We start from the raw sequence: 25791 nt of genomic DNA, 5'->3' as shown, positions 1-25791 counted from the left end.
GATCCTTAGAATTAGTCAACTGAAGCTTCATTGGACACAACTCATCCCTCTTGTTGCTCTGTGGCTAACCGCTACCTTGTGGAGAATTTGAATTCCTACCCTGATGGAGAGCAGGAAACCATGATGCCATGGTGTCCTCTTTCCGCTATTTTATTCCTCTTTGGAGGCTTCTTTTCTATTCAATGTGCCCAAGACAGGAAGTTGGGACAGAAGAGGAAAGAGAGGTATGATACTAGGACCCCCCAATGCCCAGGAAATTTCTGACAGGGACAGATGATATCCCCTAGGATGACTCCTTAGGACTCAAAATATCATACTCACATTCCCATGCTTGGCCTTCAGGACTCTCACTAGGCCACCCTGCCAAATCCTGCATTGGCTTGCTTTATCTCTGTATGTGTCTCTCACTTCTTGAAGCTCCTTGTTTTACCTAGTCTTGCCCTAATAACTCTATTTCCTTTCACTACCTTTTATACACACTCAATTTACTATAAAGCACAATTACTATGTTTCTCTCTACAAAAATAAAATTAACACAGAAAACTTGGATTTCTAAAACTGATGATTATTCTCTGTGGAGGAAGATTCTTTACTTTATCCCATGATGCCTCTCCAGGTGATAAGCTCCCTTCCTTGCTCTAGAAATTATTCCATTTACAACTGACTTTGTAGAACTCAGCTCTTGTCCTTCCCACTCTTGGGAATACTCCTCAAGGGCCCAGGGGCTTTAGTCCTGACTAAGAGGCTTGCCGCTGGTCTTACCTGGTCAAACAGACTCAAGCTCAGGACAGGGAGGGAGGTGTAGACCAGGTTGTAGAAAGTGATAAACCAGGTATCATAAACTGTCTAAGAGAATACCAAGGAGATTTCTTAGATTCCTCTGTTTCCCAAAGTCCCAGCTCCACCTCCCAGGTTCAAGAGTCCCTTCTGGTCCCCACCTACCCACCACTACACTAACCTAGGGCAGGATTTGGATTTCAGAAATCTGACAGAGAAGGCTGACCCCCATCTCTGTTTGGTCCTACAGAAGTCAGAATTCTGTGTCCCAGGCTGGGGCAAGGCCACATCAAGCTTGTTTGTGGCCAACCCTACAAGGCTGATTTGGACCAACCTTACCATGACCTGCACTGCCCATCCATGCACAGAAAAGATCCAGAGTGCCTGCTAGGGAATGCTAGCTGTACCCCTGAACTTTCAGGCATGTAAGCCTCTGGGCTCTTTAATCTGATTTATGACATTCAGTAGCTTCTACAACACTGGATACTTTCTAACAGTGGTAAGTAGAATAGACTCAGTAACCCTTTCCTAGCTGGGTGCTCCATCCTTGGGGCCCAGAGAGGGCTCCTTTACTAGCCACAAGAGGTCAGCAAAACACACACATATGAATGACTTTGTTACACCATTGGGGGTATACAAGTCTATTACTTTCTGCTGAACAATCTGTTTCCCCAGAGCCCAAGGCAACAATGGTAGTAGAGATTTCCCAAGATAATAATTCCTGAGGTTGTTTTTCTTAGGAATGTGAGAACCCTGAAAAACTTCTCATAGGAAAAAGGATTCCTCATAGAATATAAAAATCCAGGTCCTACTTCTTTCCATTACTGTGGGGGAGATTTTATACTCAAATGTGGAATTAATTCATTAGAGCAACAACAGTATATGTTTGGGGCACGGAGAAGGGGTGTCAGGGTGGGGAAGCACCCAGTAAGGGAAGCTGTGTTATGAAATGGGGCTATAGGTGAACACCATAACTAACCTGTCTGGCAAGACTCAGAGGCCCCTTGAGGCTTAGTCTGTTCCATAAAGATTGCTTTGGATACTAAAAAAACTACCAGATCCAAGAATTTCCACATACTATCTGTTTGGAAACTAGGTCTCCATGTCAGGTAAAAGGTGAAAATATCTTATGGAGAGTTTTGGAGATAGGAATCAAGTCCAAGTCAAAGCCAAGCCAGAAAAGTTAGGGTTTGGAAATCTAAGGTTAAATATAAGGTTAGATGGGATCAGCATGGTTGAGGACCTTCATGCTTAACTGAATGAGCAACCCAAGTGCCCCCATGTGAGAAGCTTTATGGATGGATGGCAAGGTCTCTAGAAAAGAAAGGGTCTGAGATGGCTGAAGTGGGGGTGAGTAGAAAAGACCCAGCTGACCAGAGTGGGGAATGTCACCAGATCTCCTACCTGTGCAGAGAACCCGCTGAAGAAGGCATACCAGAAGTGCATCAGGGTGAAGGCAAAGTTTTTGTAAAAGAAGTAGCTGAGAAACTTGCACATGCGATTGTAGGACCATCGGCCATGGACCAAGAGTAGACGCTGAAGATAGCGGAACTGGGAGATGGCGTAGTCACTGTTGAGCATGGCCTGCATTCCCTCCTGGCCAGTGATGCCAACCCCAATGTGGGCAGCTGCAAAGAAATCCCATAAGCTTCTCAACCACAAAGCTTGTCTGCTGGGCTCCCAGGTTGGGAAGTGTAAAAGAAGGCTGAGATCATGTTGTATAAACACCTTATTTTACATTGGAAAACACTCAGGAATGCCTGGCATGGCTTGTACTAGAAAGCTCTCCTAGATGGTCTTTGTACCTACTATAGCCATCTAGGGTCTTTCCTGCTGTCCAGATGCTGAGGTAAAAATTTCTTGTTATCTCTCGAAGCCACTTACATCAATTAAAGATGCAGGATGGATGTCAATCTAATACAATATTTAATTACCAAAGTTTATCTAGAGCTAAAATCCATCTGTTAGGAGGAAATAAATGATGTACCTACTTTGTTAGTGAGAAGCAAGTTCTTCAAGAGGCCTAACATGACTTTTTCTAGATAAAACAAGGATTACACTTGATGGAAAATAAGACCAAAGTTCCTAAAAGTTTTAATTAGTCTCTTGTAGTGTAGGGTAAATTCATTCATCTTCTGGTATATACCTATTGCATTGCTTAATGGAATAGTTGAAATTTCTAAGGCCCTAAAAACCAGAGAAAATCTAGAAAGTGAGGAAGCTATCAAGAACACTTCCTGGTATTAAAGCCATGGCTAGAATGTCTGCTAGTGTTTCCTGGATGGGGAGAGTAGTTGGGCTAGAGGACCTCTAGATGTTGTCCATATTTGACAGAACCACAAGTTGCTGGAAGCTAACAACACTCAGCTGAAATTAAAACAAGTTTCAGCCATTTGCTTCTATTGGTTCAAAGCATCAGTAAGTCTGCTATTCTTCTCCAGCCAGGTGAGTCAGGACAAGTTCTAATGAACACTGCCTCGGGGAAGAAGAAATCCCTACTTTGTGCTTCATAGCTAATGCCCTGGTTGAGCAGTCTTGTCTTCTGCTTAACATTGCTCAGGCATACAGCTTTCAAAAAAGGGAACAGACTATGACTCTTGCCCAGGGGTTCTTTCTGTAGGCTTTGATGCCACCTTGGAAAGATGGTATGGTAGTTCCATGGCCTATTCTGTGAATATATGCATATGTTCTTATGGAAGCCAGGCATATTTGTGTATACATGTGTTAAGTGCATGAAGTTAAATGTGTGCATGTCTGCATATGGACTGATGTATGCATGTGTAAATAAGTGGGAATGCAGGTATAGAGGAGCATGAATGAAGTTGCAAAACATTATAAATGTACAAATATATGATATGCAGGAGTATGAATCCAAAACACAGTGCCACCCAGGTTGGTTTTTGCCCATGGAGGAAGGAAAGGGCAAGCCCTTGGTTGGAGGTTATGGTCCCCCGTCCCTCACATGCCTTTGATCATGCTGACGTCATTGGCCCCATCCCCGATGGCCAGTGTCACCACCTGCTTGTACCTCTTCATCAGCTCTACCACCTGGGCCTTCTGAAGCGGTGTCATCCGGCAGCAGATCACTCCCTTGCACATGCACACTGTTCGCAGCAGTTCCAACTCCAGGTTCCCTTCTAGAGCATAGGCCTGCAGTACCAGGACACACCCACATTTCAGGTTGCCCAAAAAGGCTCTCAGAACAAGATCTTCCTAGGCCCTTCCCCGTAGCCATACTCTCCTGTACTACAAAGTCAGGCATAGTGGCTTCCAGGTGCTCCACTCCTGAGGGAGGCTAAGTCCCCAAGTCACTTTTAGGCATCCTCACATCTGACCCAGCCTCCAATGGGAAACTGGTCAGCCTTTCTCACTGGGTCAAATCAGTTAACTGGGCTATAAAGGCCAAGCGACTTTTTAGAGGACCTGGTTCTGTTTGCTCCCCACTTCCTCTAACTGATAAGCCGCATAAGTAGTAAAGAAATTGGATAAGGAAGGAACATGTCCTTGGCTTCTCTTTCCTCATTATTCCTGCCTAGAGAAAGATAGGGAAAGGTGTCTGTTAGGAAAGAGCACCAGAAGAGAGGGGGAAAAGGTGACTCGTGAACTAGAGAAGGGGTCTTAAAATTTCCCTGAAGCAGGCTGGACCTAGGAAAAAAAATTCCTTGGGAGAAGAGAATAGAGTTGTAGCTCTGTGTTGCCCACCAGACTGTAGCCATTGATGATCAAGCCATAGTTGCCATTGGGCACCTCCTCAGGTATTCTGAAGGGCATTTGGGGCTTCGTGTTCAGGTAGGTGTTTACTGGGTCTGATTCCAGTAGAGACTCAGGTTTCATCTTGTTCCTTGCCAACCTGAAAGCCAAGAGTAGTGGTTAATGTCTGACTGAAAGCCCCAGAGCTTAGGAAAGTGAAAGTGTCCTAGAATGAAAGTGGGCAAAGTAGGTACATAGCCTCTATAAAGCACCAGCCAAACTCAACTGCCTCCCGAGAACTGCCATTGTCTCAGGTCCCTGACCATCCACACACCACACTTCTCCAACTCCTTGAGCCCTAAAGCTTCTTCACAAAATTATCTCAAGTATTTTAGGTTTTTTTTTTTCCCCTCTTCTCCGTATCTTCTTTGTTCCTTCTGACAGTGTGGGAATCATACTAAGTTAAGAGCTGTGGCAGTTCTCCCATCTGTACCTGAGTTCTTGCCGAACAGTCTCATCATTCTTGCCTTCCATAATGAATATTCCATCCATTTCTTCCTCAAATATGTTACAGGCATAGGCAATGTTCACAGCAGTCTCTGCAGGGAAGGGGGGAACACTGGCAACATTTTGGCTGGGACAGGGTCTTTACAAAAGTATATATGTACATAAGCACTAATGGTGGGCAGCAGAGCCCATTTGTCCACATTTGCCATGGAGGCAGTCAAAGTATATTTTTCATGAGTTAGTGGAGACCATATTCAAACACACAGGAGACACTCAGCCTAGTACAGACTTGTGAGTTACTTATCAATAACTAGGATCATTCTGGCTTAGTCTTTCTTTTTCTTTCATTTTTTAACAAGGAACACTTCATGAATTTGCCTGTCATTCTTGTGCAGGGGCCATGCTAACCTTCTCTATTTTATTCCAATTTTCACATATGTGCCGCTGAAGCCAGCACCATTCTGGCTTAGCCTTCCAACGGGGCCTTCCCTTATTTCCTAAAACAATTCCAGTCTGCATCCACTTTTCCAAACAGGATGTATTTCCCTATGCCTGCTTTTATGCCAGAGTTTATGGGGAACTGTTTTGGTTGTGGTCTTTACATCAAGAACTCTGGAATTTGGAATAAATTCATACTAAGGAAAACAATTTACGAAAATTTAATCCCGAGCCCTCGCTGCAATGTTATCAAAATTCAGAGGAGAGGGATGCCTGGGTGGCTCAGTGGATTAAGCCGCTGCCTTGGGCTCAGGTCATGATCTCAGTGTCCTGGGATTGAGCCCCGGATCGGGCTCTCTGCTCAACGGGGAGCCTGCTTCCCCCTCTCTCTCTGCCTGACTCTCTGCCTACTTGTGATCTCTCTCTCTGTCAAATAAATAAATAAAATCTTTAAAAAAAAATTCAGAGGAGAGATTGTAATGTCATAGAAACTTTCTTGGGAAAAGACTTTGAAGGACGAGTAAGACTTATTTAGGGGTCAGAAAAAAAACCATTTCAAACAGGGAAACAACCCAAACAGAGGCCCTAGAGTAGGAACTGGATTGTTTGGGACATACTAAAAATAATGGTCACATCAGGATGGAGATAAGTATATGTAGGTAGCAACAGATTATCAAGATCTTGAAGGCTGTACAGTGGAGTCTGACTCTACTACATAGAGTTTCTGAAGGTATCTGAGCAGAGGAATAGCATATAAAAGTAGTATATTTTAGTAAGATCAAGCTGATGGTTGTATATAGGCTATACTGAAATCAATAAGGACAAGAGACAGAGATCAGAAGTTTTTTTGTAGACGTACAATCAAAGGGGACAAAGGCTGAACTACGGTGGTGGCACAGTCAAAAGGGGATCTTCAGAACCCTTGGTGGGACATGGTGAGACAATGAATCTTTGGGACAACAGAGAGGGTATATTCCAAGGTAATTCCAAAGTTTTTAGCTTGTAGGTTCCTGGATGATAGGGGTCATGTCTGACTGAATCATCTCCGTGTCCTCACTGCCTAGCACAGGATCCAGCATAAAATATACTCTTAGAAAACTGTGTACAAAATTAGGAGTGAAGGTGTCCTGTAAGGACTTGATCTGGACTATAAGGTATTTGTCAAATAAATGGCTAAGATAAAAAGAAAATGCAAAATAAAAGAAATGGCTAAGGTGGACAGGGAAGAGAACTGGTGAAGTGAGGAGCTCCCCTTTACCTTGCTTATCTCCAGTTAAGACCCATATCTTAATTTTGGCTTTGTTCAGGATGGTGATTGTCTCAGGTACACCATCCTGGAGCTTGTCTTCTATGGCTGTGGCCCCTAACAGCTTTGGACAGAGAGAACAGTGAGTGAGAAGGAGGGAGAATGTCACAGCATTTAGTGCTACCCAACAACTCAACTGGCACCTCATCATCCTCGTTAGCAAGCTGGCTCTGTCCTGACATAAGGATCCAAATGTTATAAAATTCAGCACCCTCTGCCTCACAACAGATGCAGCTTTCAACCACATAAATCAAATTGAGACACAGAATGTCAGGGATCAAAGAGGGAAAAGACTTGCCCAAGTCATACATGAAGCTGTGTGCCACTTCTAAACCATCTGTTTCTCAACACACTTTCACTGCTCTTTTGCTTCAGAGCACACTTCCTGGCTTTCCAGTGTTGACCAGAGGGATGGGCACCAGGACTCAGTCTGAGGAACTGACAGATGGACAAACAATTGGCTGATTTCTTTTAGGCCTCCAGAAGGACAGACTAGAACTACTAACTGCTGAACTGATGATGGAAGGAGATGTATGACCTCTGGGATTTCTGTTTTCCCAACTGGTATCAGAAATTTCTGTTTTTAGCAGAGCCAGCCTGTGTCAGTCTGGTCAAAAACTTTTCCTTTTTGACTCAGGTTGTGATGTCAGGGTCCTGGAATTGAGCCCTACATCTGGCTCTGCACTCAGTGCAGTCTGCTTGTCCCTCTCCCTCTGCGCCTCCCCCTGCTCATACTTATTCTCTCTCTCTCAAATAAATAAATAAGTTTTTTTTAAACTATCACATCACTTCTTTCATTGAATTCTTCAATGGCTTTCCATATCTCATTGTGAGTACTTATGCTGGCTTATGAGGGCACTCTACTACTTCTCTGTCTCATGACCTTTATTCTCTCCTCCTCACTTATACTTTATCAGCCCCACTAGCTGACTTGCTGTTCAACTAACAAGTTAGGCCTACTCCTGTTTCAGGGCTTTCACTTATGCCATTCCCTCTGTCTGGAAAGCTAATTCCCCCAGAGATCTGCTTGGCTCGCCACCTTCTTCAGGTTTCTGCTCAAAGTACCCTATATAAAATAGTAACTATACTCTGCCCTTTCCAAAACATACATGTGTATGCTGATATTCCCTAGCTATCTCCCTGGCTTTATTTTCTCCCATAGCACTTCATTATCTAACATCTATATATGTTATTTTTGTCTGTTTTTGTCTGCTGCTACATGCTCAGGGCTTAAAACATTCCTGGCACATAGGAGGCGCTTAGTAAATATGTTGAATGAATGAGTGAATATTTTCATCAGTTAGTTCTGGATTATCTAATCTATGCATTATTCAGATCCTCATTTCTCCCAGATTACTTAGCTTCTGTGAGTAGCTTTGGGATAAAATTTACAAATAGTGCATTCCATCTCCTCACCCCCCCCATTATTTATTGATTTCAAAGATCCAGGACATTCTGAATCAGCCTGGATTCCAGTATCCCGTATCCAAAGCACCTGAACCTATTGATTTGCTGGAAGCCACTCTTAGAGGCCTTGCTCAGTCTGCTGACGGCCACCCCCAGTGCTGCCCCCTATCTGTCCCTGGCTTCTTCACACTAACCATCAAGTCTTTTTCCATCTCTCCATAGACATCTGACATTTTATCTTCCCGATTTTCCAAAGACAGGCAGGCTTCACTGTGCTTCTTGCTCCAGGCCTGGTAGAAGGCATTATCCACTTCTCGGTAGGCCACCATGAGGGTGCGGAGACCTTCAAAGGCAAAATCCTGGAAGACATGTGTGTGCACTAAGTAGGCCTGGGCTGGGTGAGGGCTGAGTTTAGGAAGAAGCCAACTGACCTCACTGCCCATCTGCCTGCAAAATAGGATTTAATGATTAGTACCATGGGGCTGGTGGTACCCAGCCTAACCACAAAACAACTGTTGAGCTTTCTCAGAATAATGTCTTAAAGGTGGTGCCAGCATAACTGGGGGCAAAGTTTTGAAAGTACTTCTGAAAAGAGAGTTCTAGCTTTTACCTGTAGTTAGATAATTTCCTGTGTGACCCTGGGAAAAATTAAGCCTTCTAGATTTTTTTTTGTTGTAAAATTGGGATAGTAATTCACTGCCTACAGAGAGGATAATGATGTCTGTAATATGAGAATAGAATACTAAAGTAAAAGGAGTTGTTATAAAATATAATCAAAGGACTTACTATTTTTACAAGCATACGTTCATTTTTTAAAAAAAGATTTTATTGGGGCGCCTGGGTGACTCAGTGGGTTAAGCCTCTGCCTTTGGCTCAGGTCATGATCTCAGGGTCCTGGAATCGAGCCCCACATCGGGCTCTCTGCTCAGCAGGGAGCCTGCTTCCTCCTTTCTTTCTCTGCCTACTTGTGATTCTGTCAAGTGAATAAATAAAATCTTAAAAAAAAAAGATTTTATTTATTTATTTGAGAGAGAGAGAGTGCACAAGCTGGGGGAGTGGGGAGGGAAAAGCAGGCTCCCCCTCACCCCCCCACCCCCGACCAGGGAGCCTGATCAGGACTCAGGGATCATGACCTGAGCTGAAGGCAGATGCCTAATTGACTAAGCCACCCAGGTGTCCCATACATTCATTTTATTTTCCTCTTTCCCTGCCTTCCTTCAAGCATCAACAGGCCCCTCAAAAAGCACACACACACTTGTATATTAGTCTACAGCTGATTGGCTGACTCAGTTGATTAGCCACAGCCAGCCGTGTTGACGAGGCACTGCAGAAATGGTCTCTGGGTGAGTTAGCATCTTTTTGCTCTATGGCCACCAGTATATCCTATCTTGTAAACTATATTATATCCTATCTTGCAAAGTATACTCTGCGTCATAAGGAGAGCCAGGTGAGAGTGTGGGTAGTTTAGGGGAGAACTCACATCCAACTGAGGGTGAGTTAGATTTTATTTCCTGAGAATTGCACATGAATAAAAATTCTCCATGATCACTGTTATAGTAAACTTCAAAATAATTCACTTTGGCATTATAAGAGCAAAGAGAAAAAGAATTTTATTATACTGATATTCTGCTCTTAGTTGCCTGTGAAACTCCTGAGTGTTTGACTTTAGCTGTCAGGTGAAATGAGCATAAAACAATGTATGTATGGAATACCATATCTTTTTTTTTTTTTTAAGATTTTTTAAATTTATTTGATAGACAGATCACAAGTAGGCAGAGAGGCAGGCAGAGAGAGAGAGGAGGAGGCAGGCTCCCTGCTGAGCAGAGAGCCCGATGTGAGGCTCGATCCCAGGACCCTGGGATCATGACCTGAGCCGAAGGCAGAGGCTTTAACCACTGAGCCACCCAGGCGCCCCTGGAATACCATATCTTAAACCTCTGTGCTGTTGGCAGAAGAAGCTACAAAGAGAAGCCTGAGAGAAGATGTCAAAGACTTCTTAGAAGGAAGAGATATGGCAGAAACTGATCTTGCATAGGATACTAAACGAGGTTTAACACGCTGACAGATCCTTAATTCATTCAACAAATAATTTAGCAGTCTGCATTGAAGTTATTTCTTACTTACCGCTTGTGTTTTTGTTTTTGTTTTTTTTTTTCTATTGTGGTGGTCAAATCCTGACTGTTGCTTGTTTTTATATGAGCCATTTGCTGATTCCTGTCTTAGAGGGCCCGGAGCTGTGTTTTTGTAAGAGTTTTTGAATCTTGGGGCACCTGGGTGGCTCAGTCGATTAAGGGTCTGCCTTTAGCTTGGGTCATAATCCCAGAGTCCTGGGATGTAGCCCCTTCTTGGGCTCTGTACTCAGTGGGGAGTCGGCTTCTCCCTTCCCTCTGTCCCTCCCCCTGCTTGTGCTCTCTCAAATAAATAAATAAAATCTTTTTTAAAAAAAGAGGTTTTGAATCTTGACTTCTGAGTATAAGCTTCACTCTTACAAGTTTCTCATCTGTGGTTAACAGATTGTAGTGTAGTCAGGCTCCATTATGTGTGTCTGTAAAGGTGGGTAGCAGGACGCACGTCAAAATATCTGAAACAGTTTTATGACCCACTTTGGAGCCAGCCTGTGGAAATGCTCTCTGAGAAGATACCCCAATTCATGTGTTCTGGAAGGTTAAAAGATAAGTTTTTCAAACTAGCCCATAGAAAATACTGGGAACCTGTATAGGACATAAGAACTGTCCTATGTTGGATACTCCACCAACTTTTTTTAAAACCTGAAATATAATGTATAGATCATAAAATTCATACTTTTTAAAGTATACAAATCAGTGGTTAAAAAAATTACACTCATACAGTTGTGCATCTTTTACTATCTAATTCCAGAACATTTTTGTCACTCCCAAAGGAAATCCTGTACCCATTAGCTGTCATTCCCATTCTCTTTTCCCCCAGCCCTTGGCAACCACTAATCTACTTGTTTCTGTAGATTTGTTTATTCTGGATATTTCATATATATGAAATTATACATTATGTGGCCTTTTGTGACTAGCTTCTTTCACTTAACATAATGTTTTCAAGGTTCATCTGCATGTATCAGTATGTTGTTCCTTTTTGGGACTGAATAATATTTGTTGTTTAGATATACCACATTATATTTATCTATTCATCCATGCCATTCATGATGGACATTTGGGTTGTTGCTACTTTTTCACAATTATAGATAATGCTGCTATAAACTATGTGTACAAGTTTTTGTGTGGATGTTTATTTTCATTTCTTGTGGGAATATACCTAGGAGTGAAATTGCTGGGTCATATGATAATTCTACCCTTAACTTTTTCAGGAACTGCCAAACTGTTTTCTAAAATGACTACATCATGGGGTGCCTGGGTGGCTTAGTCCATGAGAATGACTGCATCATTTCACATTTCCATCGGCAATGTATGAAGGTTACAATTTCTCTATACCTTGCCATTACTTATTATTATCTGATCATCTAGCTGTCCTGGTGGTGTGAAGTAGCATCTTGAGGTTTTTGATTTGCATTTTCCTAAAAGTTAATGAAACTAAGTATCTTTTCATGTGCTTATTGACTATCTGTTCTCTGACTTCTGATTATGTGTTAATGTGGGTCAAACCAAAGTGGCTTAATAAAAGAGCATTTTCCTCAATCTATTTCCTCTTAAAAAAATTTTTTTTTCTGATCTGCCCCTCTCCCATCCCATCTCTTTCTTATTCCCTCAACCCTTTATATACTAGGTTTATGAGTAGAAATCTTGGAGAATATAGATTTGGTTTTCCTTTCCAGTGCCAGAAGGCTGGAGCCATTCTCTTTCAGATCCATCTCAAATACTAGAGGATGGAAGGATGGTGGGATAGGCAAGGGGGAAGGTACCCCTGGGGAGTCTAATCGTGTGATAACAGAGAATGGTAACAAACAATAGTCCCCTAAATAGCCCAAGCCTGGCTCCTTTTCCTCTATACCTTCAAAGCTGCCATGGCTGGTGAGGTAGCGCCTCCTGTACCAGCAGGCCCAATTCTGAAGTAAATTCTAGGTCTGACCATGGTACCTCCTGAGCCAGAAATCACAGAGAGAACCATTTTGATTGTAGTAAGTGTCCCCACAGATACAATTCTCATCATGCCTTTGTGCCATCTAACTTCTTGACACAGAAGTTGGCAATGTAGTCGTTAGGATCGTTAGGAATGCCATACAATGAAGTAGTCTTTATTCTTCCATCAATTAAAGAGACACAGATACTAAAATACATCCATAGAGAAACACACGGACACAATATATGTGGATGCATAATCCATGTACAAAGAACCACCCATAGATTCCCTCCCCTGAGACCTAAACACTTACATCTAAATGTTCCATGGTCACTTCTCTGAGGGATCTACAGGATGGATGGAGCAGCTGACAGAGAATGGTGTCTGCACCCTTGCAGAATAACATTACTCGATCTTCAGGTGTCCTCACTAAGGGCAAACAAAAGAGTAACCATATAGGCCCATTGTTACAAGAACTTGTCTGGGCCACTGAGGGATAGCATGAGGCTGTTCCCATGACATTTGTTTCTGATTCTTTTGGGGGATAAGCACTCATTGAGTGGTTACAGAGGATAAATGTTGCAGTCAGTAAAGGCTGGTGGGAGTGGAAAGAGACCTTATGCAACCAGTTCTTCTATGGGTTCAATGTCATCTTGGAAGACTCTGATGCAGAATCACATTTAGCTTCCCAAGTACAAGTTCCAGACCGAGGCCCATACCTAGTAAGGACCAAGAATGAAGAATGACCCTCTTCCTCTTCAGTCTGAGGCTCAAACTATTTGAGAGTATGATAGTATGAATTTCCCTTATATTGTCTCCCCCTATCTCTTATGGGTTTATTCTTTATTCTTATCTTGGCTTTGAGGTTTCAGACAGGCCACTATCCAGGAACACTAAAGAGGTATATGGTAGCAAGCTCTCAAAGAGAAAATATATAGGATATGTGAAGGAGAAAGTAGGAATGGCTATGTGTTTGTGTTTGAGGCATGGTACCTTTAAGAAGGCATTTGAGTAGGAGAAAACATTTGTGTGTATATAAAAGAGAAAGTCAATGTGTGAATGTGTATAAAAGACAAATATAGGGAGAGGACTGAGTAGGAGGGGCACCTACCAATAACAGACATCCTCTTGCGCACATTGCTGAAGTCCAAAATAGCCAGCAGTTGGTAGACTTTGGTCTCACCCATTTCAACTACCATGATCGTCTCAGATGTGCGGGAACGGAATACAAAGCCAAAGTTCCTGGCAGCAGTGACGAGGGCACCTTCATCTGGGGACTGAGCCTGGTACACCAGCTTACCTGGCAGGAGAGAAGAGGGCAACCAGAGCCCACAGAGATGTGCAGCTGAAGTCAACCCAGAAGTGACACCAAGCGGCTTATGTAAAGATAGAGCCCAGGAGGGAACATTTTTCTTCAAACTTCCTTACAAGTTTAGCTCTAAAAAGCTAGGCTGCATACAGGTCAGTTTTTTTTCCCCTTTCCAATATTTTCAATTTATTTCACAGACTTGAGTTAGTATTATAGAGGCACATGGTACATGCAATATACATGAACAAACAAAACATAGTTCACTCTCTGATTTTAGTGGGTAAAGATGGGTCAGGGGGCTTGTTAAAAATGCAGGTTCCTGGGGCGCCTGGGTGGCTCAGTGGGTTAAAGCCTCTGCCTTTGGCTCTGGTCATGATCCCAGAGTCCTGGGATCGAGCCCCACATCTGGCTCTCTGCTCAGCAGGGAGGCTGCTTCCTCCTCTCTCTCTCTCTCTGCCTGCCTCTCTGCCTACTTGTGATCTCTGTCAAATAAATAAATAAAAATCTAAAAAAAAAAAAAAGAAGAAGAAGAAAAAAAGCAGGTTCCTGGGCTCTACTCAAACTTACTGAATCCAGAGTCACAAAATATGAGAGGAGGACTCAGGAAATTGAATTTTTAACAAATCTCCTAGGTGAATTTCATGCAGGTTGTTCTGTATACACTGCTCCTACGTAAGACTGGCTATACCTTGATAAGATAGGTCTATAAGGATAGGATATATAGAACAGGATAATAAGACTGATGATTTAATAAACAATTTATATATATATACATGTATATATATATATAAATGAGTATTGTCACCTTTAAAACTCTCACCCTGGGAAGCTTAATGATTCACTCTGCTGAACCAGTCTGTTAATCTTATATGACTCAAGACATTTCTGTAACTCCTCTTGAATATTTTTTAAAAGATTTTATTTATTTGACAGAGAGAGATACAGTGAGAGAGGGAATACAAGCAGGAAGAGTGGGAGACAGAGAAGCAGGCTTCCGTCTGGGCAGGAAGCCCAACACGGGGCTCAATCCCAGGATCCTTGGATCATGACCTGAGCTGAAGGCAGACGCTTAACAACTGAGGCACCCAGGCGCCCCACTCCTCTTGAAATTTTTTACAGCGGAGTAAAATAAAATTTATTCTTTCCCATTTTGCCATTGTAAGGTAATTTCTCTCATGGTTTTCAGTATCCATTGTTGAAAAAATATTTTCCTAGATTGTGAAGAAACACTTCAGAAAATTAATAACAAAATGCTTGAGGGGTGCCGAGGTGGCTCAGTGGGTTAAGCCTCTGCCTTTGGCTCAGGTCATGATCTCAGGGTCCTGGGATCGAGCCCCGCATTGGGCTCCCGGCTCTGAAGAGCCTGCTTCTCCCTCTTTTTTTGCCCCTCACCCTGCTTTTTTGTCCATCCACTCTCTCTCAAATAAATAAAATCTTTAAAAAAACACCCCAAACTGTTGAATTCAATCCTCAGTTGTGACAGGTATTATTTTTTTCTCATCACAAACTACTGTATTCTAATAACTGGTTCAAATTATTTTGGTCATAAAGAAAACCGAACAAAAACTGCACTGATGAATGCAAACACTATAGCACTGAAAAATGCTTAACTCCTCTTTTAAAATATTACCACAACCTAAGGTATATTTTGGATTATTTCTCTTCTGAAGGTCAATTTGATTTTTTTATTGTGTTATGTCAACTTGATTTTTAAGATTTTATTTATTTATTTGACACAGAGAAAGAGATCACAAGTAGGCAGAGAGGCAGGCAGAGGGAGAGGGGAAGCAGGCTCCCTGCTGAGCAGAGAGCCTGATGTGGGGCTCAATCCCAGGACCCTGGGATCATGACCTGAGCCAAAGGCAGAGGCTTAACTCATTGAGCCACCCAGGTGCCCCCAACTTGATTTTTAAAAACAGTTATGTATCATCAGAGTCTTATACTTGTGAATAAGGCACATGGGACATATAATTTTAGGTCAGATATAAGATGTATCTCTGGGACAGTAAGACTATTGTCTTGTTTCCTACCTCGTCACTTAAGGCAATAAATAAAGACATGCTTCAAGTAATAGCAACTTGGTAGAATGTCAGGTCTGGAGACACCTGTGGTGGGGCAAGATCTCATGGCATGAGATTTGGGTTCTTTTTTTTTTTTTTTAATTGTTGTTTTTATTTTTAAATTTTTGTGGTGGGCAGCAAAGCAAAGTTTATTGAGAGTACAAAGCTCCTGAAGAGGGAGGGAACCCGAGAGGGTTGCCTGGGATTTGGGTTCTTTTTTTTTTTTTTTTTTTTTTTTAAGAATTTATTTATTTGACACAGAGAGAGACAGTGAGAGAGGGAACAGGGAGAGTAGGAGAGGGAGAAGCAGGCCTCCTGCAGAACAGGGAGCCCCATGCGGGGCTCGATGTGGGGCTCCATCCCAGGACCCTGGGATCATGACCTGAGCTGAAAGCTGATGCTTAAGGACTTAGCCACCCAGGCACCCCTGAGATTTGGGTTCTTACCTCTGCCTTCTTAACTACAGGATTTTAGGCAAGTCATTTAATCTCTTTTAGCTCCAGTTTCCCTCTCTATAAAACTGGGTTCCTTTTTCTTTTTCTGCTTACGTAAGAGGACTGTTGTGAAGATTGTGGGAGATAATATTAATGCAAACAATTTGGGGCACCTGGGTGGCTCAGTCAGTTAAGTGGCTGTCTTTGGCTCTATTTGTGATCTTGGGGTCTTGGGATGGAGCCTTGTGTCTGGCTTCCCTGCTCAACAGGGAATCTGCTTCTCCTTCTCCCTCTGACTCTCCCCCCTGCTCAAGCTCTCACTCTCTCTCTCTCAAACGAATACATTTTTAAAAATCTTTAAAAAACATGCAAGCAATTTGTAAAACTATAAAGTGATACACAAATATAAGGTGGTCCTAAGGGTAGTAGTATGTTAAAGGTACATTGATTTTATTTATCTATTTAGTTTTTAAAGATTTTATTTATTTGACAGAGAGAGACATAGTGAGAGAGGGAACACAAGCAGGAGGAGTGGGAGAGGAAGCAGCAGGCTTCCCATGAATTAGGGAGCCTGATGTGGGGCTCGATCCCAGGACCCTGGGATCATGACCTGAGCTAAAGGCAGATGCTTAATGACTGAGCCACCCAGGCACCCCAGGTACATTGATTTTAAAGGATATGATTGATTTGGTTACCTAAATACTTGTTTGTTACAAAAAAAAAAAGCCTTCTCATTTTTTTAAATTTTAAGTAGTCTCCATGTCCAGGGTAGAACCCAGTGTGGGGCCTGAACCCACAACCTGAGATCAATACTGGAGCCGAGACCAAGGTCAGATGCTCAACCGACTGAGCCTCCCAAACGCTCCAAAAGCCTTCTTAATTTTTAATCAGTCATTTCTCATTCATTGTTTCTAAAAGAGGTTTAAGTAAATTCATGGATGTCATAGTCATATTTGATTACTAAAGAAACTAGGATATGTGGGGATACTGTGAAATTGTGAAGCAACAAGACAACTCAACTCCTCTTTCAGGAAGTCTTGTCAGAGATAATGGGACTGATCTTGGGGACAATTCAGGTAGACTCTGTGACAGAACACCGCTGAAAATCAAGGTCAGAAGCATCAAGTTTGAACTCTATACAATAACTGAATCTTCTATATGACTAAGAGGTTGTCTTCTACTTGAATATCTCCAGTGACTAGAAGCTCACTAATTGCCTATCCATCCCATTGCTGGACAACACTCCCTATTAGAAAGCTCTTAGATTAAGCCATTACAAATGATATCAAACCAAGCCCACCTGTAGCCATCCTAGATTCTATGACATATTCTCTATCAATGAGTCCTCAGGCCCCTCCTCACCTTCCACTTTCTCTTCTGACATCACAGTGTGACACAATGAGAGAGAGAGGAAAAACAAGTGCACCCAGTGATCTCCCTTTTTCATGGCTTCCACCAAAGTATTGTCATAAAATGAAAACTTAGGATCAGCCAGTTTGTTGTAGGAGAAGTCGACCTTTTCTGTTTCCTAGAACATATAAGCCAGAACAAACTTCTCAGTGGCAGCCTGACACTTTACAGAAGGTCTGTTTGGGGACAACTTCTGGAATGGGATGAGAACTCTTAGCAGGAGGATGGGAAGAGAAAATCAAGATAAATAGAGGAGACTCTGTGCTGGTTTCTAAGGCCTTTCTAGCTCTGACTTGGACCATCCATTCCCTTGGGCCAGAAAAGATCCATCCCACAGGAGAAAAACCGAGGGCTGGTTGGCAGACCCTTCTTGTCCCCTTTCTTCCCCAGCTACCCTGAATGATCAATGGCCATCTTCAGGCTCTATTCTTCCAAGTCCCAAATCCATGGTAATCAAACCTGAGGAAATGGGGGTGGGTAACTGCTCCATAACAGTAAATGGTATCTGGAAAAATTTTGTCTCTGGATGCCCTCTGTCTGATTTTGGGGGCTGGGAAGGGAACTTAGCCCTAAGTACAGTGATATCACTGTGTTGCACTACTTCTATCTAACCACACAGGTGGCTAGAGAGAAGGAGCAGGGAGAGAGGGAAAGCAGACTCCCTGCTGAGTAGAGAGCCCAACTCAGGGCTTGATCTCGGGACTCTGGGATCATGACCTGAGCCAAAGGCAGATGCTTAACTGACTGAACTACCCAGGTGCTGTTTCCTATATACCATCTAGAAGGAGTTTTGTCACAGCAGTGAGGAAGTATGGTCAGGTCCAGAACCAAGCCCCAGTCCTGGCCAACCACAGAACTGTGAGCTCTGGGAAGTTTGTGGGTTCAGTAATTTAAGATAATTCACTATGTAGCATCTCCTGAGGCTTTTCTAGAACTGGGATCTTACACCGGCACACTCTTTGAAACTGGAAGCTGGTGAGTGATGAGAGAAAAGTTGGAGGGTAGGCATGAGGTAGATCCTGCATTACCATCTTATATGCAATAGGGAGTCGTAGCAATTTTTTTTCTGGAAATGATATAATTAGATTTGTGTCAGAGAAAGTCCTCTGGTAGCAGCAGGAGAATATACTGGAACTAAGAAGATGTGAAGCAGGGAGACCAGTTAGGAGGCCATTGAGTAATTCACAAGAGAAGTGATGTAGTAACAATAAATATTAAATTAAGAGGATAGTTTGAAAATATAGGGAGCTAGAACTGATACATGATATGAGGGGTGACAGAGGGAAAGAGTTAAAAATAATTTTATATTTCCTAATTGGGCCCCTGAATAGATGAAAAGACCATTCACTGAGATAGGATACCTGTCAGGAGGATATTTTTTACAGTCTGAATTGGAGATACTTGAAGGATTTACAGGTAGTAACGAAAGCAGGCATATATAGTTTGAAGCTTAGGTTGAGATCTAAGCTAGTTTCTAATCCCCCCTTCCAGACGAGTAATGTTGGAGAACATTAGACCTGGCTGGATACAGGAGTGATACAGGGCAGTCTTGGAGCTGCAGTACATCATGATCTGAGAGGCAGAATTCATGGAAAATTCTGAAACTGTAAGCCAAAGAACCAGTTAAATAAGGTGGAAAGGCAAATCCAGGTATTACACACAAGAATGGAAACTGGGATATCAGGTGAGAGGAAGGGGATTCAGAATGGAGGGTAGAGGTAGTAACCGAGTAAACTCCTTAAGACACTATGACATAGCTATAGAGAGTTTCTATAAAATATATTTAGTCATGGCCATGGGTAGGAGGGAGCAACAAAGGATTCCTTAGATAGATGGATTTGGAGGTCATCAATAAGTAGGTGGTAGTTAAAGCCATGTAAATACATGAGATTATTCAGGGAAACTATACAGATGGGGAAGAGGTTCAATAAGAGAGCCTTGGAGAACATCAGCCCCGATGGCCAAGTTGATGAGGAAAAGCAATTAGACAGGAAGAAAAAACAAGAAGAGAGTTATTTAACAGAAGCCAATAGACAGGAACTTTAAGAAAAAGTGGAGATGAAGTGTTAAAATCTGCAGAGAAGTTGGGTAAGGATTTAACAGCAAGGTAGTCAACTAGTGACCTTGGCTAGGATAGTTTCAGTGGATATGCTAGGACAGAGTCTGACTACAGAGAGTAGATTGAAGAATGAAAGAAAGGTGAGGAGTTAGAGACCTCTGTAATTGCCTTTTTACTTATATGGCTCCTCCTCCAGTCTGCCAACTCTTTGAAGGTAGGGAACATGTCTCTTTTGTTTTTCTCCAACCTTTAGCATTTACTCAAAGTCTGACATATGGTTGATAGTATTTTGGACTGGTGGAGACAGAAAATGGCTAGAGGGTAATGCAAGAATAGTTCTAAGTGCTTTTAAAAAATATATGAATAAAAATAAAATATAAAAATTTATTATTAGTGGTTATTTCTGTTTAATGGGCTAAGGGTTATTTTACTATTTTATTTATTTTAACTACATATTTTATTTTAAATTAATACTCTTTATTTTTTTAAATTTCATTTTTAAAGATTTTTTTCATTCATTTGACACAGAGAGAGAGAGAGCACAAGCAGGGAGAGTGGGAGAGGGAGAAATAGACTCCCCGCTGAGCAGGGAGCCTGACGTGGGATTCAACCCCAGGACCCTGGGATCACCACCTGAGCTGAAGGCAGATGCCTAACCGACTGAGACACCCAGGTGCCTAATACTTTTTTTTTTTTTTAAGATTTTATTTATTTATTTGACAGAGAGATCACAAGCAAGCAGAGAGGCAGGCAGAGAGAGAGGAGGAAGCAGGCTCCCTGCTGAGTAGAGAGTCCGATGCGGAGCTGGATCCCAGGACCTGAGATCATGACCTGAGCTGAAGGCAGAGGCTTAACCCACTGAGCCACCCAGGTGCCCTGCCTAATACTCTTTTTTTAGAGCAGTATTAGGTTTAGAGAAAAATTAAGCAGAAGTACAGGAAGTTCCCATATACTCTCTCTCCCTCCTTTCTACCCTGGTTTCCTCTATTAACAAACATCTCACATTAGTGTAGTACATTTATTACAATCGCTGATCCAATATTGATACGTTATTATGAACTAAAGTTTGTAGTTTACACTAGAATTCATTCTGCATTATACAGTTCTATGGGTTTTGAAACACGCATATTTTAATGAATCCACCATGACAGCATCACACAGAATAATTGCACTGCCCTAAAAATCTCGTGTGCTCCACTGCTTCATCTCTCTCTCCACCTCTCCCCAAACCCCTGGCAACAACTGATCTTTTTACTGTCTTTACTGTTTTGCCTTTTCCAGAATGTCATATAGTTGGAATCATACAGTATATGCCTTTTCAGATTGGCTTCTTTCATTTAGCAATATGCTAAGTGAAAATTTAAAGTTCTTCCCTGGGGCACCTGGGTGGCTCAGTCATTAGGCATCTGCCTTTGGCTCAGGTTGACAGTTCCAGGGTCCTGGGATTGTGCTGCACTGGGCTCCCTGCTCAGCAGGAGGCCTGCTTCTCCCTCTCCCACTCATCCTGCTTGTGTTCGCTTTCTCCCCCTGCTTGTGTTCTCCCACTCCCCCTGCTTGTGTCTCTCTCTGTCAAATAAATAAATGAATAAAATCTTAAAAAAAAAAAAAGTTCTTCCCTGGGGGACCTGGGTGGCTCAGTTAGTTAAGTGTCTGCCCTCGGCTCTGTCATGATCTCAGGGTCCTGGGATCAGCTCTGCATTGTGTCCCCTGCTCAGTGGAGAGTCTGTTTCTCCCTCTCCCTCCACCTGCTTGTGCTCTCTCTCTAATAAATAAATATAATCTTTATTAAAAAAAGTTCTTCCGTGTGTGTGTGTATGTGGCTTGACAGCTCATTTCTTTTTACTGTTGCATGACATTCCATTGTATGGATGTACTAAGCATTATTTTATTTTATTTTTTAAAAGATATTTATTTATTTGACAGACAGAGATCACAAGTAGGCAGAGAGGCAGGCGGGGGTGGCGGGGTGGGGGAAGCAGGCTCCCCACTGAGCAGAGAGCCCGATGTGGGGCTTGATCCCAGGACCCTGATCCCAAGACCCAGAGACCATGACCTGAGCTGAAGGCAGAGGCTTTAACCCACTGAGCCACTCGGGCGCCCCAGCATTTTTTTAAAGAAAGGGAAAACTTGAGTTGAGGGGAAAGAATCACATTAAGGAGATAACTTTCAGATACTAAGAAAGAGAGAGCTTAGGACTGACTGAGGTTCCTGAAGAAGTGGGAAGGATATGGGAAAAAAAGAATTCTCATATACTTTGGTGGGATTATTAATTGTTGCAATCTATCTGGAGAGCAATATGGCAATATTAAATGCATTAAAAATGTGGCCACCCTTTGACCAGCTTGCATTCCCTACAAACTACAACTTTATTTATATTGCCAAGGTCATTACCAGAGTGCCTGGAAGAGGATTGAAAGCAGAAGAAAGAAGAAAGAAGAAAGAAGACTGAGCAGAGAGCCCGATGTGAGGCTCGATCCCAGGACCCTGGGATCATGACCTGAGCCGAAGGCAGAGGCTTTAACCACTGAGCCACCCAGGCGCCCCTGGAATACCATATCTTAAACCTCTGTGCTGTTGGCAGAAGAAGCTACAAAGAGAAGCCTGAGAGAAGATGTCAAAGACTTCTTAGAAGGAAGAGATATGGCAGAAACTGATCTTGCATAGGATACTAAACGAGGTTTAACACGCTGACAGATCCTTAATTCATTCAACAAATAATTTAGCAGTCTGCATTGAAGTTATTTCTTACTTACCGCTTGTGTTTTTGTTTTTGTTTTTTTTTTTCTATTGTGGTGGTCAAATCCTGACTGTTGCTTGTTTTTATATGAGCCATTTGCTGATTCCTGTCTTAGAGGGCCCGGAGCTGTGTTTTTGTAAGAGTTTTTGAATCTTGGGGCACCTGGGTGGCTCAGTCGATTAAGGGTCTGCCTTTAGCTTGGGTCATAATCCCAGAGTCCTGGGATGTAGCCCCTTCTTGGGCTCTGTACTCAGTGGGGAGTCGGCTTCTCCCTTCCCTCTGTCCCTCCCCCTGCTTGTGCTCTCTCAAATAAATAAATAAAATCTTTTTTAAAAAAAGAGGTTTTGAATCTTGACTTCTGAGTATAAGCTTCACTCTTACAAGTTTCTCATCTGTGGTTAACAGATTGTAGTGTAGTCAGGCTCCATTATGTGTGTCTGTAAAGGTGGGTAGCAGGACGCACGTCAAAATATCTGAAACAGTTTTATGACCCACTTTGGAGCCAGCCTGTGGAAATGCTCTCTGAGAAGATACCCCAATTCATGTGTTCTGGAAGGTTAAAAGATAAGTTTTTCAAACTAGCCCATAGAAAATACTGGGAACCTGTATAGGACATAAGAACTGTCCTATGTTGGATACTCCACCAACTTTTTTTAAAACCTGAAATATAATGTATAGATCATAAAATTCATACTTTTTAAAGTATACAAATCAGTGGTTAAAAAAATTACACTCATACAGTTGTGCATCTTTTACTATCTAATTCCAGAACATTTTTGTCACTCCCAAAGGAAATCCTGTACCCATTAGCTGTCATTCCCATTCTCTTTTCCCCCAGCCCTTGGCAACCACTAATCTACTTGTTTCTGTAGATTTGTTTATTCTGGATATTTCATATATATGAAATTATACATTATGTGGCCTTTTGTGACTAGCTTCTTTCACTTAACATAATGTTTTCAAGGTTCATCTGCATGTATCAGTATGTTGTTCCTTTTTGGGACTGAATAATATTTGTTGTTTAGATATACCACATTATATTTATCTATTCATCCATGCCATTCATGATGGACATTTGGGTTGTTGCTACTTTTTCACAATTATAGATAATGCTGCTATAAACTATGTGTACAAGTTTTTGTGTGGATGTTTATTTTCATTTCTTGTGGGAATATACCTAGGAGTGAAATTGCTGGGTCATATGATAATTCTACCCTTAACTTTTTCAGGAACTGCCAAACTGTTTTCTAAAATGACTACATCATGGGGTGCCTGGGTGGCTTAGTCCATGAGAATGACTGCATCATTTCACATTTCCATCGGCAATGTATGAAGGTTACAATTTCTCTATACCTTGCCATTACTTATTATTATCTGATCATCTAGCTGTCCTGGTGGTGTGAAGTAGCATCTTGAGGTTTTTGATTTGCATTTTCCTAAAAGTTAATGAAACTAAGTATCTTTTCATGTGCTTATTGACTATCTGTTCTCTGACTTCTGATTATGTGTTAATGTGGGTCAAACCAAAGTGGCTTAATAAAAGAGCATTTTCCTCAATCTATTTCCTCTTAAAAAAATTTTTTTTTCTGATCTGCCCCTCTCCCATCCCATCTCTTTCTTATTCCCTCAACCCTTTATATACTAGGTTTATGAGTAGAAATCTTGGAGAATATAGATTTGGTTTTCCTTTCCAGTGCCAGAAGGCTGGAGCCATTCTCTTTCAGATCCATCTCAAATACTAGAGGATGGAAGGATGGTGGGATAGGCAAGGGGGAAGGTACCCCTGGGGAGTCTAATCGTGTGATAACAGAGAATGGTAACAAACAATAGTCCCCTAAATAGCCCAAGCCTGGCTCCTTTTCCTCTATACCTTCAAAGCTGCCATGGCTGGTGAGGTAGCGCCTCCTGTACCAGCAGGCCCAATTCTGAAGTAAATTCTAGGTCTGACCATGGTACCTCCTGAGCCAGAAATCACAGAGAGAACCATTTTGATTGTAGTAAGTGTCCCCACAGATACAATTCTCATCATGCCTTTGTGCCATCTAACTTCTTGACACAGAAGTTGGCAATGTAGTCGTTAGGATCGTTAGGAATGCCATACAATGAAGTAGTCTTTATTCTTCCATCAATTAAAGAGACACAGATACTAAAATACATCCATAGAGAAACACACGGACACAATATATGTGGATGCATAATCCATGTACAAAGAACCACCCATAGATTCCCTCCCCTGAGACCTAAACACTTACATCTAAATGTTCCATGGTCACTTCTCTGAGGGATCTACAGGATGGATGGAGCAGCTGACAGAGAATGGTGTCTGCACCCTTGCAGAATAACATTACTCGATCTTCAGGTGTCCTCACTAAGGGCAAACAAAAGAGTAACCATATAGGCCCATTGTTACAAGAACTTGTCTGGGCCACTGAGGGATAGCATGAGGCTGTTCCCATGACATTTGTTTCTGATTCTTTTGGGGGATAAGCACTCATTGAGTGGTTACAGAGGATAAATGTTGCAGTCAGTAAAGGCTGGTGGGAGTGGAAAGAGACCTTATGCAACCAGTTCTTCTATGGGTTCAATGTCATCTTGGAAGACTCTGATGCAGAATCACATTTAGCTTCCCAAGTACAAGTTCCAGACCGAGGCCCATACCTAGTAAGGACCAAGAATGAAGAATGACCCTCTTCCTCTTCAGTCTGAGGCTCAAACTATTTGAGAGTATGATAGTATGAATTTCCCTTATATTGTCTCCCCCTATCTCTTATGGGTTTATTCTTTATTCTTATCTTGGCTTTGAGGTTTCAGACAGGCCACTATCCAGGAACACTAAAGAGGTATATGGTAGCAAGCTCTCAAAGAGAAAATATATAGGATATGTGAAGGAGAAAGTAGGAATGGCTATGTGTTTGTGTTTGAGGCATGGTACCTTTAAGAAGGCATTTGAGTAGGAGAAAACATTTGTGTGTATATAAAAGAGAAAGTCAATGTGTGAATGTGTATAAAAGACAAATATAGGGAGAGGACTGAGTAGGAGGGGCACCTACCAATAACAGACATCCTCTTGCGCACATTGCTGAAGTCCAAAATAGCCAGCAGTTGGTAGACTTTGGTCTCACCCATTTCAACTACCATGATCGTCTCAGATGTGCGGGAACGGAATACAAAGCCAAAGTTCCTGGCAGCAGTGACGAGGGCACCTTCATCTGGGGACTGAGCCTGGTACACCAGCTTACCTGGCAGGAGAGAAGAGGGCAACCAGAGCCCACAGAGATGTGCAGCTGAAGTCAACCCAGAAGTGACACCAAGCGGCTTATGTAAAGATAGAGCCCAGGAGGGAACATTTTTCTTCAAACTTCCTTACAAGTTTAGCTCTAAAAAGCTAGGCTGCATACAGGTCAGTTTTTTTTCCCCTTTCCAATATTTTCAATTTATTTCACAGACTTGAGTTAGTATTATAGAGGCACATGGTACATGCAATATACATGAACAAACAAAACATAGTTCACTCTCTGATTTTAGTGGGTAAAGATGGGTCAGGGGGCTTGTTAAAAATGCAGGTTCCTGGGGCGCCTGGGTGGCTCAGTGGGTTAAAGCCTCTGCCTTT

The 25791-nt window shown here is 42.2% G+C and overlaps 1 protein-coding gene across 1 annotated transcript in view; it reads right to left on the bottom strand.

Moving 5' to 3' along the window:
* LOC111146012 (phospholipid-transporting ATPase FetA-like) overlaps window positions 1-25791 on the bottom strand; it is an 83724-nt gene that overhangs the window by 14177 nt on the left and 43756 nt on the right. The window contains exons 16-24 of the mRNA XM_022501375.1: window positions 25232-25420; window positions 24434-24549; window positions 8320-8484; window positions 6671-6782; window positions 4961-5066; window positions 4480-4627; window positions 3744-3927; window positions 2182-2405; window positions 763-846 (exon numbers count right to left, since the gene is read on the bottom strand). Coding sequence (XP_022357083.1) covers window positions 763-846; window positions 2182-2405; window positions 3744-3927; window positions 4480-4627; window positions 4961-5066; window positions 6671-6782; window positions 8320-8484; window positions 24434-24549; window positions 25232-25420 — 1328 coding nt within the window. The remainder of the gene's footprint in view (window positions 1-762; window positions 847-2181; window positions 2406-3743; window positions 3928-4479; window positions 4628-4960; window positions 5067-6670; window positions 6783-8319; window positions 8485-24433; window positions 24550-25231; window positions 25421-25791) is intronic.

Source organism: Enhydra lutris, unplaced genomic scaffold (genome assembly GCF_002288905.1).
Source record: "Enhydra lutris kenyoni isolate GAN:26980312 unplaced genomic scaffold, ASM228890v2 scaffoldscaffold13, whole genome shotgun sequence".
NCBI lineage: Eukaryota > Metazoa > Chordata > Mammalia > Carnivora > Mustelidae > Enhydra > Enhydra lutris.
The sequence above is the reverse complement of the archived record's forward strand: the minus strand, read 5'-3'. Positions and strand labels throughout refer to the sequence as shown.